Source organism: Microtus ochrogaster, unplaced genomic scaffold (genome assembly GCF_000317375.1).
Source record: "Microtus ochrogaster isolate Prairie Vole_2 unplaced genomic scaffold, MicOch1.0 UNK1, whole genome shotgun sequence".
In the NCBI taxonomy this organism is placed as follows: domain Eukaryota; kingdom Metazoa; phylum Chordata; class Mammalia; order Rodentia; family Cricetidae; genus Microtus; species Microtus ochrogaster.
The window spans coordinates 41,019,191-41,035,225 of record NW_004949099.1 but is presented as its reverse complement, the minus strand read 5'-3'; the positions used below and the strand labels follow the sequence as shown (position 1 = coordinate 41,035,225).

Sequence of the window (16,035 nt, the reverse complement as noted above, 5' to 3'; positions counted from 1 at the left end):
GGTTCCTCTTTACCAGCAACTTAATTTGGATTGAGAGAGAGAGAGAGAGAGAGAGAGAGAGAGAGAGAGAGAGAGAGAGAATCCATGGTCCATGGTGCGTGTGTGGAAATCAGGGGGCAGATTTGGGTATTAGGTTCTCTCCTTTCACAACTGAGGATCCAGCTCAGGTTGTCATGTGTATGCAATGAGAGCTTTTACGTGCGGAGTCATCTCATATATCCTGATTTTTTTTTTTTAAAGCAGACTGCTATACTAGCTCAGGGTGGCTTGGAACTCACTAAATAACCCAGCCAGGCCTCAAACTTTGAGTAATCCTCCTGCCTCGGCCTTTGGAGTACTACCACAGGAGGTGGATTCAGAGGCAGTCATGGTGGAGGGAGGTGGCAGGTGGCAGGGATATATGAACATACTCACTGGCTGGGGACAGGAAGCTGTAAGCAAACCCCACTTGTTTCAGCTCAGCCCTGTGGCCCAAAGGGCAAGATTAATGACACTCATGAGCAGAAGAGATCCTTCCAGACAAGTGAGCCATGAGATGATGAATGAGGGGGTGAGGGGCAGCAGACTTCTGATGGCTGTGGTCAGCAGGCACTGGAGGGAAGCCATGGCCAACACAGAAGCTCCCGTGGGGATGCAATGCAGTTGGTGGACAGAGGACCCGGGGTCTCCCTGCAACACCAAGTCAGCAGAAGGCACTCTGGTACAAGTCCTTTATTATCGGGTCCGTTAGCACAAGGCACTGAGCTTATGTTGAGGTCAGTGGAGAGGTGCATCTCACATCTGGAGTTTCGCTGTAAGCAGTAGCGTAAGGCAGTTTCTGCCTTTGTAGGGTATCTGATGTCTCACATCCATGGGCCAGCTAGATCCAGGAACCCATCTGGCCTCCTGACAATGGGGTCCCTGGAATTTCCGTCAGTACTGGCATAGGGAAGGAGCAGGTTTCACAGGTGTGTAAGCAGGAGGGGAAGGATGAGGGAGCCTTGATTTCCGGCTAGACATGTCAGAGTGACAGGGGCACAGCAGGGCCACCCTACGGCACAGAGAAGAAGCTGGGATCTTGGAGTATAAGGGCCCCCTTTCCAGGAAGAAGGCCCAGGCATCTGGGCTCGGAAGGGGCAGGAGTGCCAAGCAGGCTCTGTCGAGAGGCATGTGCTTGGCTGGTTGGAAACCACTCAGTGGTTGGTGTCATCTCACCCTCCTTGTGGACCTAGTGGGAACAGTCTCAAGCAGCTCCATGTGTGACTCAGGTCAGATGACCTGAGTGACTTTTGCCCCTTGAGGGTTCTGACATCTGAAGGTAGCCATGTCCTCGTGTGGTCCACACTGTGGGTTGGTGTGGTTGCCAGGCCGTGGCATCACCACCTGGGAACTTAGCAGACATGCCAGCTGTTGGCTCTGGCCTTCCTTAGAGCAACTATGGAGAGGTAATCTGTTGTTCTGAAGGCTCCCCTGGAGGTGCTGAGGGGAGAGCAAGTGTAAGACATGCCACACTGGTCACCGATGGCCCAACTGCCACCCGGAAGTCACAAGATGTCTACGTTCCTTCTGAACAGCTTTGGCTGCCCTCCCTTCTCTTGCCCCTTTGCCCCAGCCCTGAAAAGCCAATAAGCAGAGGGCATTTTCAAAGCTGGTAGGGTTCTAATTGGTCCATTCATTCCCTTGACTTCAAAACCCTGGAAGCTGTTCAGAGTGGCGGATTCTGAGCTCCCAGTGGCTCATCACACTGGCCTGCTGCTGCACATCCTCCAGACAGCCAGAGCCTTTCGGATATGAACCTCTATGACCCTGAGAGGGGTGAGAGGGCTCAAGACAGAAGTCACCTTGTGTCCACTCCAGAGCCCAGAAATAACAAATGTTTAATATAGGGGAGGGGGCAAGAAGAGAGAGAGGGTCTGCCTGAGGGAGAGGCTCAGCATCACCAAGCAGGGTATCTCCACACCTGGGGTGGCTCTAGGAGTGGATACAATCTGGGGTTCTCTCCTGACCTCCTTATGGGACACAGAGAGACATTTCACATTCCGGCCAGTGAGCTTCACGTGGTGTGGTTCCCATCCACACGGAGGCTGAGCACTAAAGATAGTCCCTGCTCTCACCCCTCTCCTGCCTCTGAGTGTGGCCTGGATCATACTTAGGAGCTCTGGCCTTCTTAGATTCCTGATAGGACCTTGTCATTGCAAAACGAGATAGGTGTCTACTTCAGCTGGGAATGCAAAAAGCTGCTGACATGGGACACGATGGATGGGTCCATCCAACCGAGGAGGCGTTGAGGCTGCCACTATTTGGCCATACCACCCTAGGACACTGTTCTCAAATGCCAACCTGACAGCCGGTGCTGGGGGGAGGGGCTCCCAGCTCTACTTTCTTTGGGTCCACCTGGCTGGTGCCCTGACAAGAGCCATCACCACTGGTGTTCAACTTGACCGAGTCTTAGCTTCTTTATCTGGAGAATGGGGGCTATAGCACACTCCATTGGTGTCACTGTGGATGACATTGAAGGAGATGTGCAGATCCTCAGTGACCATCCCCAAAGCCATGCCAGAAGTGCCATGGGAGGTGAGGGGTACAGTGCTGGGGAGGGCAAGGGACAAAACGCACATAGAGTCCTTATCTCCTTATCATAGACTAAGGTTCACCCTCATTCCCCAAACACTGGCCACCTGGGGAGTTTGGGGGCATACTGTGTTTGAGGGAGCCACTTTGAGCTGAGGCAAAGGCAACTCACGCTCAGGGTGAGGGTATGATGGCTTCAGCTGTGCCAAGTTCAGGGCCTGGTGTGGGACCCACGATGTCTGTGCTGACTCAAGACTGAGGAGGACATTTTATAGGTAGGAACTCAGAGTGACAACCTCTGAATAGGGACCTGTCCCTCAGGATAAATAGGAAGAAATATCCTGAGCATCGATCTGACGGGCACACCTCACTACAGATTCTGCACTAAACCTGGCCTACTGTGTGCTTTATGGCCTCTAACCCCATCTTGTCGCCAAGGCTGTTGTGATCAAGGAGGTCACATTTGGGGCTGTCCACTCACTCTGCACTCTGACCAGGGCCAATGAGCTATGTTCTCCTGGGCTACCTCTGCATCGAGGCTGTACAATGGTCCCCACTTGTCACCTCTGTCCTCATCTGCCTGAGAACTAAGGGGGGGGGGCTACCAAAGCAGATGCTGAGGCCACAGTATCCCTTTGTATATTACCACTTCCCTCGGTGCCTCTTCAGGAGGAATGTGGTTTGGACCCTACACCTTTTGTTTAATCCCCTCTATATGAGTCTTATAGGTCTATAAGCTTGGAGATCAAAGTGAGTCTTCAAATAGCTGCAAGAATCTGGGAAGGTGGAGGGTAGCTAAGATTTTTCTCTTGGCCATAACGTAGTCTAGGATTTTTGGGAGTGTCTTTTTTTTTCTTCTTCTGAGTTTGTACAGGCAACCTAGGGCCCTTCAGGCAGGTGACATAAACCAACCTGGGCTCTGCGTAGCCCCCCGGAGCATCCCAGAGTGGAAGAGGCTGACCCAACGAGAGCCTGATGTTCCCTCTGTTGATGCAACTACTTCCTGCCCTGAGAATGGAATTTTAGACCTATGTTGGGGCTGCAGCCAGTGGCCCTTAGTTCCCTCATGTACAACTGGGAGCTCATCTCCCTGCAACAATGGACCCAGCTCGGCAGGATCTGGGTGCACAGTGGTAAGAACTGGGTCAGATAGAAGGCAAGTCGTAAGTGCTTTTGGTTAACGAGATGCCAACTTGTTCATTGTGGAGAGGTGCGCAAGCCCCATGTGGAGCTGAGGCTGGTTTGGAGTCCTGGTGTACAAAACTGCCCAAGCAATAATCAATGAAGGGGGGATCCCCAATGGTCTGTACCCTATGCTATACTCCCTATGGGAGTAGTTGATATCTACTCCCAACTTTTGATTTTTCTAGGATTTTCTTTCTGTCTACTTTAACATGCAGGGAGTTCTTCCTGAATAGTCTCTATTTCGTCCAATGACTAGAGAGAGAAGAGGAGAGAGCCGTGTTACTCCGGAATAGTGGAGAAGGAAGCAGAGAACACAGTGGAAGAGAAATGGGGTCATGAAGGCACCAGGAAATGGGGTGCAGGCAGAGTACCTTTTCCCCCACAGCTTCCTCTCCTCGGCAGCCTTGACTTAACAGCCCGAGGTGTGGACCACTAGAGAAGAGCTTTAATTCACTAACATCTTAAACCTGATATTCTGGGAGTCAATGCTGTGAAGAGGACATGCCACTGGGGGCTGGGGCTCGTGATGCCGCACACCCAGCTGTAACCAACCTGCCTCTTTAAGTGCCCTGTCCTGGTGGCTCAACAGCCTGGCCTTTAGCTGCCCTATCTTAGATGACCCCTGTCCAAGGCCCTACAGGAAAGGCATGGCCGGTTACTGGTGGGAAGATCCAAAACCAGCTAAGTTTTGGGAGGGGTGAGCTAGCCCAGTCTGCCTGAAGTGGTGCTTTTCTCTGAGAGAATCACACACCAAGCCCTGCAGGAGTCTTGGGAAGACACATCTGCCATCCTTCTAGTCCAGACTCAGGCATTGAGATAGTGCAGAGGGAGCTGAGCTCTGGCCCTCCTGGAGTCCATAGGGATCCGTGCCTGGCAAAGGGCTCCGGCAGCCTCTTGCCAGAACCATCCCCTGCCAAAGATTCTGGCAGTGAATGAGTGCTTGGAAATGGAGGAGTGAGCCGAGGTCCCTGCCCCAGCGGGAATCCCAGGAGCCACAACCACAGGCAGCTGGTGGGCTCTGCATAGGGTCCAGGGAGTCCATGACCCAACTGCTGACTTTGCAGGCCTGGTTCAGGATGTGGGGATGTGGGCCCTCGTGTGGGGCAGTCAGCAGGCTACTGGGGCATCCTTTAGTAAAAGTGTTGCTGGAGCCTTCGGTGTAAGCAGCAGGTGAGAACCATCCCGCAGATCTGCCAGATGGAGAGAACAGAGAGCAAAGGCGTGAGAACCCCGTACACTGAGTGCTGGGAATCGGTTGCTCACACTGGAGTGATCTACACCCCTTCGGACCCTACCCATCTGGTAGGGTCTGCTTTTCTCACAGGACCCCAGGAGAGGTGGCCAGGAAAAGCTCTGACTTCTGTGCTAGAATGGGCTTGAATCACGAGCCTGGTTACACGACACATTTCAACCCTGTGGGTCTGGGTCCAGGTGCAGAGGCTGCTGTCCTTCCCAGAACCCACCTGGTGGTCTGGGCTACTGACCTGTGGACTCAGAGGTTCTCTCTAGACAGCTCTGCTCATCTGGTTCTTCTGTGATGATGTTCCCACTCACACCAGAGCTGTCCACAGCATCTCTGCTTCCTGCTCCAGAACCAAACCAAAGCCCTCCACAATTCCGGGAGAAGCACTCAGGGTTCCTATGAGTGAGCGTGGCGGACTCTGGCATCTTGCCTTCCAGTACCCCTACTGGGCCCACGGGCTGAACAAGGACACAGAGGGTCCCACCTGCCCAGTTTCCCATTTGGTTCCCATTCCCAGATTACAGAGGACCTGTATTCTCCACCCCATGCTCTTTGCTCTCCCACCCCTGAAGCTGCCCCTTCCCCCTCTCCTCCTTCCCACCCAGGGATGTCTTGAAGACAAGGAGATGGGTTGTGTCAGAACAAGGTGCCCCATTGCTGTCATCCTGATCCTGATGGTGACAGTGTAGTTACTTGGTCTCCATTCTGTGTGTAGGACAGGAGCCCTGAGTCGCAGTCTCACAATGGTCACGTGGCACAGGGTTGAAAGCGAGTGTCTCTATGTAGGGGATTATCCTGTCTTTCCTTGGCTTATTCTACAGACCTGGCCTTGGCTGTGCAGGCCTGGGTACCAGTGGAGCTCCAGCCAGAGTAGGACTAGACCCATGAAGATGAGCATAGGCTGAGACAGTTGTCTGTTTGTCAGGTTATCTTCTGGTCATCAAGGACAGGTTTATCTCTTCACTTTGCTCCCCACTCTCTGGCCACAGGCCCAGCAGGGTCAATAGCTGAGGTTATACATGCTGCTTTCCGGTTTAGCCTCAGTGCTAAGAGTCGGGCTAATCCACCTGGGGACTCAGGCTCAGAAGCCCACAGGCGACTTAAGAGGTTATCTCCCCTCCACCAGCTTTAAGCAGGCACAGGCACAGTGATCCACAGACATGCGCCCAGGGGTTGTGGCACGTTCCTGTCTCCATCTCATGGTTGGGTGCTTTCCCCATGGGATCTCCGGGTCTTTCTCACGCACACAAAGGGGCAGGCGGGAGGAACCTCTTGATCTGGTCTATGTGTGTTGTAGGCTGTATGTATCCACTTCTGCTCAGCATGCAATTAACTCTAGATGGTCTTGTAGGAGCTGAACTCTCTGCCCTGCATCATGTATTCGAGATGGATCCTTCAACAGTTATAGCAAGTGCATGGGGGTAGGCACTCTCATCAAAACATGTCCATGCAAAGATGCATGTGCCTACATACTTCACCCTGAACTCTGTGGAAGGATACACTTGTTAATGTGTGCACAGGTCCACACATGCATGCATACACGCACACATTCCTCACCCTGAACTGTACAATGTGATATACACACACACGCACACACACACATGCACACACAGTCATGTGTGCATACACATCTGCCCTGAAGTGCACAGGGTAAAGGCCAGTAGCCCACTAGGTCCCTAATGAGTACCAGTTCCTCCTTTTGACAGAGGTCACAGAGAAGCCAGCATGGATGGTCCAAGCAGCCAGCATGGTAGCATGAAACAACAGAGAAGTTCCTGGCGAGAGCGAAACGTAGCCAAGGGTAGCCTATCTCCTGAGTTTGGCTCCTGCTACCAACTCCACTTGCGCAGGACATAGGGCTCCCTTGGGGAGCTGCTCGGAACAGTACTTGGCAGCACGTGGGTTTTTTTAACAGGGAGGTGCCTCCTCTGTATGCAAGGACAGCCCCCAAAGATTCCTGGGCTACTATAACCTTTTTCAAGTTTCCCAGTTAGAATATTCTATAAATTGCTTTCTAAGATTATGCCACAGTGGAAAGCCACCCACAAGAGAGGAAGCTGGTGGAGAAGAAAGAGCACCAGGAATAGGAGGGAAGCCTGGCGGGCTCTGCCACAGTGGCTGTGTGATCTTCAGTGAGCGACTTTCCATCTCTCCACTAGTTAGTCATATTCAATGTAGATGAATAAGACGGGCCCAGCAGCCCTCTCTGGCCTGGGCGAGCACACGTTTGATGACCTGACAGGACCTGCAGTGTATGGAGTCCCATGGCGAGGCTATGACAAGCCCAAAAATGCTAGTCAGAGGGGCCAGTGTGTGCCCAGAGGACAACCTCTCTGAGGGGGGGGGGGCTCCTCCGTCTAGCACCCCTGCCACTCAGCTCCTGTTCCAGCTTGCGGTCCTCGAGACAGCCCTCTGTGAAGGCCACCGCTGGGCCATCCCATCTGCATTCAGAGGCTTCCGGTGGGCCTTTTTGTAAATGCTACCCACAGTTCCCACCCTGCCGCTAAGATTCCCAGGGAAAGTCTCCATGTGACTTTCTTCTCCCACCTCTGAACTCCTCCACACCTTGTCTCTAGCTTCAGCTATCTTCTTTAGAGTCCCTGAAATCTGAGGAAGTTGGAAGATATACTGAGATCTGGGGGCCACCTTGGTCATTGGATGTACATATATTGGAGCATAGCCCCGGATCTTGGGTGGGTTCAAAATATGCTGAGGGGGTTCTACAATGTGGCCAAGGTGATAATTTCTCCTGAGCACACATGCCACAGTGTAAGTACATCATTTTCCCGAGATGTACATCTTGGCTTACATGTCCAGGAGGCAGTGATGGACAGGCCACCAGACACCTGGTTGAGATTAGAGTGACAGCCTTGTACTCTTGCCTAGTTTCCAGAGTTCACAGAGCATCTGTATAAGGAGGCTGGTCAGTGAGCTGGGAACTTTACCAGAATCTCTGGACCATAGAAGCATAAGGTTGCTAAGGGATGGGACAGAGAAGCAGAGTCCACCCTGTAGAAGAAACCGTACATGTACTTCAGGGTCATGAGAGCAGGGAGTGGTGGGCTGTTTCAATGCCAGCAGCTCCTGCCTTCTGTGCCTGACAGACCAGTCTCCTAGGTAACAATGCCCACTGATGGCTGCTTTTTAAAAAATTGTCCAGTCTCTCTATCCTAGTGATAAGAAAACCAAGGGACACCATTTCCGGATGATATCCTGACCTTGGTGCTTGTGTGTGTGTGTGTGTGTGTGTGTGTGTGTGTGTGTGTGTGTGTGTGTGTGTGTGCATGTGTGCGTGTATGTTCGTGTGCATGTGTGTAGGGACATGGTGTCTGCTCTGTCTGGAAGAAACACTACTCTTCTGGCGAAGAAGGGCTGATTTGGGCCCTTTCTCTAGGTTGCCTGGAAGACTGGGTAGATTAATGTCCATATCCGGCCAGTAGAGGGCACTCTAACCGAGGTTTGGCCATTACCGCCTCAGCTTCTCTCACAAGTGAGAAACCTGGGCAAGGGGTGAGATGCAGAGTCATAGCAGGGGGAGGTGTCATACCTGCAGGAATATTGCCTGCCCAGTGGCCTGGCGCTTAGACATTAGACTTACACAGCAGCACTGAACTGCTCTGACTTTGAGCTCTAAGCATTTGTTGCCCTGTCCCTGGTCCTCAGTTGATTACCCTTGGCTATAGTTTCTGCAGACAGAGGCCAGGAAGACATGGACAGAGGTGGACCAGGCCTGGTCAGTGTCTTTCTAGGGAAGTCCCTTAAAAACCTGTATGACAGGGAACCCCAGTGAGCCAGAAGCTGGAGTGATGGGTAACCCCTGCCTGGTCCCAGCAGCAACTCTGTGTTCAGTACAAGGGAAATGCAAGAGCTATGTAGTGTCCCTGGGCCCCCTAGTCTAGCAGCAAGGAGGCCAAGGAGTCAGTGGGGGAGTTTTTGAGAGATAATGGACCTGTGTGGAAATAAAAGCTATGAGCATCTTTTATGGGCACCTGCATCTGCTTGGCAACAAGGCCCACGGTTTGGATGCATGACCGACTACCACAGGAGTCAGCGGCAGTTTCATTTTATGGACCACTGAGCCTCAGAGATGAAATAACTTATCCTAGGTCATGCGGTGCTGCTCATCAGCAGAACCAAGAAGGTCCTCCTCTGAGAGGCTGGGGAGTTTCTTCCCAGCACGTGAGGTGGCAGCTGGCCCTCCAGTCCCCCTGGAAGGGGAGTGACACATGGTCCGGAGACAGCCCTAAGCAGCGAGTCTCCTCAAGCCAGGTGACATTAACATCCCATGCATTTCTTTCCCACAGGCTCTGTGGGGTGACACACTTGGGAAAGCCAAGGGCCAAAGCTGGGAGCTGTGGCTGCAGGTTTAGGTGGGAGACCTGTATATAGTGTTTTTGGGTCTCAGTTCTCTGATCCAGGAAGTGTGGAGCATGCTCTGTCCACCTGGCTTGGGTCTGGAATGAGAATGCATTAGGACAAAGGCTCTGAGACTGCAGAAAATCAGATAAAGCCAGCTCACACCTATCTACAGAGGCAAGTGTGCGCCAGGCACCCTGTGTGGGCCGTGTGCTCTTCTGTGCATCCCTGGCTCTTATGTCGGCAACATGAGAATGAGGAAATGAGTCTCATTTTGCAGCTGAAGTTGAAAGACAAAGAAGGTAAGCTGTGACTCAAGGCCACACTGAGCCAGAGCCAGACTGGGCCCCCAGTGTCTGGTGGTTCAGCCGCTTCCCTTCTTGGGATGCCACTTTATAGCACTCGGGTGGGAGGTGCAGGGCAGAGCAGCAGGATGCCTAGGTCCTTCTAGAAGGGCAGCCTCCACACAGCTCCCACCATTGGAAGGAAGCAGTATACATACATGAGGGAGGAAGTGCTTTCTGTGCCTGCTCAGCCTGAGGATTCTCTCCCGGCGCCTCTCCTAAGGCCCCTTCTTGTACAATATTATTTTAGGATGTGCTACATTTGTTTATGTTCTGGAATATTTGTTTAATGATACAAAGATGTGTTGCATTCTTCTATGTTGCCTTTGTTTAACTCTGTGAAGCTGTGTTTCTTTGCCTGTCTAAAACACCTGATTGGTCTAATAAAGAGCTGAACGGCCAATAGCAAGTCAGGAGAAAGGATAGGCGGGGCTGGCAGGCAGAGAGATTAAATAGGAGAAATCTGAAAAAAGAGATCTAATCTAGGAGCAAGAGGAGGAGGATTTCAAGGACCAGCCACCCAGCTTCACAGCAAGCCATGGAGTAAGCAGAAAAGAAAGATATACAGAAATAGAGAAAGGTAAAAGCCCAGAGGCAAAAGATAGGATAATTTAAGTTAAGAAAAGCTGGCTAGCAACACACCAAGCTAAGGCTGGGCATTTGTAAGAATAATCCTTTGTGTGATTTATTTGGGAACTGGGTGGAGGGCCCCCAAAAGAGCCAAAAGAGTAAAAAACAACCAATAGCAGTCCCTTGATTGGAGCAAAGGAGGGGACTGATGCTCATTTCTTGGATGGAGGTTAGAGGAGGGGATGTAGGGAGAGGCATTGAGGGTAGAGTGTAGCTTTGCCCATCCTCAGGGAGATGGGCGTATCTTCCTGGAAGTAACATGTACACACATGGAATGATGTCAGGTACATGCATGCATATGTGCACAGGCAACTTAAGCACACACGTGTACACACCCTATATCATGTCCGCACAGACACATGCAGCCAGTCATAGACGTTCACAAACTCAGCAGGCTGTGCTGAGCATACAGGGCACATGCTTCATACCTGATCCCACACTCAGGTCAAGTTGTTCAGGACTCTCTGGGGAATGAGACCGACAGAGTGATTCATCCTTGGTCGCCAAGGGGAAGGAAGGGGACAAGGGTAGGGCAGGCCATGAGCAAGATGTCAGCTACTTCCCCCGAGACTTGGGTCTGAGACCTCAGCTGAAGGGAGACATCCCCTGCTCTACTTACCTGAAGACAGGCCACCCCAATGCCCACTGCGCCCATGAGCAGCAGGTGGTCAGCCAGGAACTGCTCCAGCTTCGCCATGCAGCCTCCCTGCAAGGTGGAGGTGGGTTACTCAGGCCTTAGCCCAGCAACAGGCAGGGGGAAATGAATGACTGTCATCCTGTGTGCTGCTGAGACTGGGGGATGCCAGCCTTGGAATTTCTCCTGGCTGTTTTGAGAACCATGGTGTCTGAGACTTCCATGTTAGTTCTTAGTCCTCTGTCAGAACTCAGAGTGCCCCCAGGCTCTGTGATCTCAGGCCAAAGCTTGGATTTTTACTTTCCCACACCTGCCTACTGAGATGGACTTTCTGGGGGTCCTCCCCTAACCTCTGGATGACCTCTGCACTTACCTCCACCTTGTAGATGTTGGAGGGGTGGGCCCTCTGGCCGCAGTGCGCCACCACAGTTTTGCAGCAGCTGTCGGGAACCCGGCGCCCCTGGGCTTCCTGGGACAAGATGTATGTACTGTGCTGCCAGTCGGCTGAGCTGTTGCTGCCACAGCATCTGAACTGAGAGGAGGAGATGAAGCTGGGGTGGGGGGGTCTGTGTGGTGCTCCCAACCCTGTGGTCCAGGACCGGTATTCAGGTTCTCCTCTGGGATTTCCCTGTCCCCTTGGAGAAGGATAGGGTCTGTCTGGGACCTTTCTCTGCAGGACACCTGTTAGCTCCCTGGAGCCAAGTATTCTAGGGGTAGGGATTATCTGTGAGATTGAAGGGCAGACAGATGTGGGGCTTTCACAGTTGTGAAGTTGGGTGCCATTAGGGTGTACAGCCAGGGTCCAGAGCGGGAGGAGGGGATCCCAAGGGCGATGTTCCCTGGTCATTTAGGAGGTAGGACTTGGGGACAGGGATCTAACTTGCCAGAGGTTTCAGGATCCCCATTTGGGTGTTGAAGTTCAGAACTCCCAGACTAGAGGGGCGTGGAGGGTGTCCCAGAGGCCAGGTCAGCACTGACCACAGAGACTGATGTGAGTGCCAAGTATAGCCCAGCAGGCCTGCATTTTACTACATTCAGAGTGAGTCTAAGAACAGATGCTGGCCACTCCTCCCCTCTGTAAGTCATGGCACTGAGATCCTACGACCGTGCCCAGGAGCATGGCACAGCTGCACTGAGCCTGTCTCTTGGGTACAGGGGCAGAGACATTCGATTCAAACGTTAGTCACCTCCATGCCAGGAGTGAGGCTGAGGATCTGGCTCTTAGCTTGCCATTGACTTTCCTTGAGAGGGGCACAGTGGAGGCAGGGGAAGCAGTTTGTCTGGGGTCAGCAAACACCTGTAAGTGTGCACAGGGAGCCTGCACATCACTGTGCACGCTAAACAGGCTCACAACATGAGAGAGCATCTGTAGAACACGCTCACCATAACAACGAGACTGGAGCACAGGCAGGACATGACAGCTGAGGCAGAACATGTGCACAATGTAACAGCTACAGCATAGAGAGCATGACCACGACATATCATGCCCAGAGCACACACATAATATAACAGCGTGACAAGAGCATGACCACAGCCAATGACAGCACACACAGAGCAGACACTGGGGAGGGCTGTGCTTAAAGTCACATGCAGTTGTACGTTCTCTCTCTCTCTCTCTCTCTCTCTCTCTCTCTCTCTCTCTCTCTCTCTGTGCTGGTGCCCCAAGCGCTTATAAAATGGGGAAAATAACCTCTGCGGTGGGGGTGTGTAAGGATGATCAGAGCACGTCCTTGGATAGCACTCAGCATTTGCACAGAGCCAGCAGTGTGTCATTGTGTGTCATCGTGTGTCATCGTGTGTCATTGTGTGAGGAATGGTCTATGTACACACGTGTCATTTACACACATGTGGCCCAGATGTGGTCCTAGCTCTGATCCACCACTGTCTCAGGCTCAGTGCTGAGCTGGGACACTAACTACCCCAGCTCAGGAGAGGCCTGTGTTACACACGTTGACGCCATGGTCAGTGGCAGGCTTTACCTTTGCCTGTTTGCCTCCCTCCCACTTAAGCAAACCACGCCCTCCCTCCTCTGACCCTACCTCCTCTACTGTCTAAGCTGAGGTGCCTGGGGAAAGCTGCCTGGTGTAACCTATTGTCTGCGGTCCCATGAATGAGACCCCAGCCAAGGTTCCTTCCCTACCCTTTGTCTCACATGGCTCCTTACATGTGGGACTCAGTAGGTACATGCTGCTTGCACAGGTGACCAACAGCGTGGGTGGCCCTGTCCCAGCTACTGGGTTAAGCACACGGGGACATGACTGCATATTTCATGTGTACCTATGTATATACACATGACCCTAGCTGTTTTCTCTGGGATCTTCTGTGTCTTGCAAACAAGACTTTGTTTTGTCCCTCATGGGCTGTTCAATGGCTCACAATCAGAAAATTCTTCCCTGCTCTGGGCCATGGTGGCCTGGCAGAGAACACTGGAGCCTTAGGTCCATCTCTCCAAGGAAGAATAAAATTGGTTCATAGACAGGAGATGAGGGCAACTATCTGCCCCAGTAGATCTAAACCGGAAGGCAGCAGGGATGGGGTTTGGACAGAGTGGAAAGGGGGTACGGGGGAAGCCAGGGCTCATTGAGTACTTTCCAGGGTGTCACATCTAAAGGCGATCACCATCACTGCATCCCACCACTGTACAGCTCAGTTAGGGATGTGCGACAGGAGATCAGAGAGGGTGAGTCAGTTGTCCTGGGGTCCCACAGACTGGGAGAGACAGAGGCAAGGTGTAAACCTGCATCTCTCTGTGAGGCTTACATCCTGCTGCAGCCGGTCCACCGAGGCTGTGATCTCTGCGGCCCTTGGCTGCCCGTAGCGTTCAGTCAGGGTGCTGTTCAGGTGCTGCTTCAGCTCCTCACTCAGCTGAGGACGGGACAAGAAGCGTGTCAGCAGACACCCACCCCCCACCTTCCTCTAGGACTCAGATGTCTTCGAATTCTCAGTGTTGTCAGCGGACATGAAGGCAAGGTGTGAAGGGCAGAGCTGACAGGGGCTGAAGATGTCACCGCTCATGCTGTGTCCCATGGGAGTTTGCCTTCAACTTGCTGTGGATTTGAACTTTGATTACAAGATGAGGTTCGCTTATGTGGGCACTTGGGACCCTGGGCAACAGTGTGCACGTTGGCTTCAAAGGAGCGGCTTATTGGGACTCCCTGTCTATTCCAGCCCAATGCGACCCTGTTCTTGCCTTCAAATCCTGAACCGGAAGCTGTAAGCATGGGAAGAGAGAGACTGATTCTGACTCTCACCCGCTGAAGCAGGCAGGGCCTGCTCCAGTCCTTACAATTGGTGAGTCTGTATGTGTCCCTTTCTGATCCCTTCTCAATGGCTGTCTTAGCAAGTGGGTTCCTTGTTTAGGGATCCCTGGAGGGAGAAGAATGAACTAGCCTCCCTGAGAGACTCTCAACCAGGCTCCCCCATGGAATCCAGCAGTACCAACAGAGGCAGAGCGATCTACCGAATGGGACAAGAAATGGGTGCAGAAGATTACCAGCCCAGGAAATGGGACTACCTATCTAGACCTCTGCCTCAGACGCTAGGCCAGCACGAACCCCAGCATCTTGCTGCGACTCCCTCAGGCACCATCTGAAAACCTCAACAGGGCCTTGTACTTACCCTCTGGTAGTACACATGTGCCAGGACCCCTGCCACCAGCTCCACGAGGAAGATGGCCAGCAACAGGCAGAAATACTAGGAGCAAGAAGAGGAACGGTCATCCTGGGAACCAGCGCTCCCCTGTAACAAAAGCCTCGGCAAAGAAGTGGGAGGTGACGGTGATACCTGCCAGGACTCCTATCGCCCCAATCCTCCTCTTTTTTTAAAATCCACATTCTGGACATGACAGCCCCTGCTGGCTACCACTCACTCCTCTGCTCTGGTCTACAGACAGCCCAAGAATCCAACTATCACCCAGGCTTGAGTAGACATTGGGTGGATGCCAAATGCCAGGCCCTGTGGATAAGATACTACTGGCTTGTGTGTGTGTGTGGGGGGCCAATATGAAGTTATCAGAGCACTGTGTTGTCGGTGTTTCTGTGGGGTAACCCCAGAGGCTCCTAATGTGGCGGGGAGGCAGAGTAGGCTTTGGGGAGGTGGTGGCACCTGTGGCACCTCTCTGACAGGGATACAGAGGCACCTGCCAGGCAGAGAAGGGGAGAAGCATGCTCCAGGCAGGAGAAGAGCAACAGAAGAGCATTTGAGTTTAGACAACAGCAAACACCCTGGTGGCTGGAAAGGAGAGCTAGATTGGTGTTGTAAGGAGGCCGCTTGTTTGTTTCTCAGTCGCCAAGACTCCCCAAATAATCACACAGAAACTATATTATTTAAATTGCTGCTTGGCCTATTAGCTCTAGCTTCTTATTTGCTAACTCTTACATATTAATTTAACCCATCTCCATTAATCTGTGTATCACTGCAAGGTCATGGCCTACCAGCAAAGTTTCAGCATGTCTGTCTCCGGCAATGGCTCCGTGGCTTCTCTCTGACTCTACCCTTCTTTCTCCTGGCATTCAGTTTAGTTTTTCCCACCTAGCTCTGTTCTACCCTATCAGGCCAAGCCAGTTTCTTTATTAACCAATGGTATTCACAGCATATAGAGGGGAATTCCACATCAGACTGGGCCCAGGAGCTAAGACCCTGGAGAAGGCAAAGTCCCTGGATGGTGATTTGAGTCATCTCTTTCAGCCCCAGTGTTCCTCTCTAATATGTCTGCCCTTTTGGCTTGATGTTGTTCTGCATTCCTCTTACCTACTTCCCATCCTTCAGAGCTTTTCCCAGGGCTTTTGGCTGCTCTCGCCATATCTGCCTCTCCCAGGTTTCTCGGTGCCAGCCCTGAGCCCTGAGCTTCAAAGCATACAGATGTGCACTTCCATCCTGGCCCTCACCTGGCTGTGAACTGTAAGCAGCACTCGGGAGCCTTGTGGGTGCCAATAGGTCAGGCCCATGTGGTCTGGGAGAGGGATGGGGACATAGAGGGAAAACAGACCACAGGCACCAAAGGGACAAGGAACAGAGGAGAAGGTAGAGAGAACAGAGTGAAAGGAGAGAGAGAGAGAGAGAGAGAGAGAGAGAGAGAGAGAGAGAGAGAGAGA

General features: G+C 52.4%; 1 protein-coding gene across 1 annotated transcript in view; it reads right to left on the bottom strand.

Moving 5' to 3' along the window:
- Nucleotides 1-715: 715 nt before the first annotated feature.
- Tspan11 (tetraspanin 11) overlaps nucleotides 716-16,035 on the bottom strand; it is a 66,909-nt gene continuing 51,589 nt past the window's right edge. The window contains exons 4-8 of the mRNA XM_005365277.3: nucleotides 14,561-14,635; nucleotides 13,703-13,807; nucleotides 11,316-11,474; nucleotides 10,928-11,014; nucleotides 716-4,925 (exon numbers count right to left, since the gene is read on the bottom strand). Coding sequence (XP_005365334.1) covers nucleotides 4,866-4,925; nucleotides 10,928-11,014; nucleotides 11,316-11,474; nucleotides 13,703-13,807; nucleotides 14,561-14,635 — 486 coding nt within the window. The 3' untranslated portion in view covers nucleotides 716-4,865. The remainder of the gene's footprint in view (nucleotides 4,926-10,927; nucleotides 11,015-11,315; nucleotides 11,475-13,702; nucleotides 13,808-14,560; nucleotides 14,636-16,035) is intronic.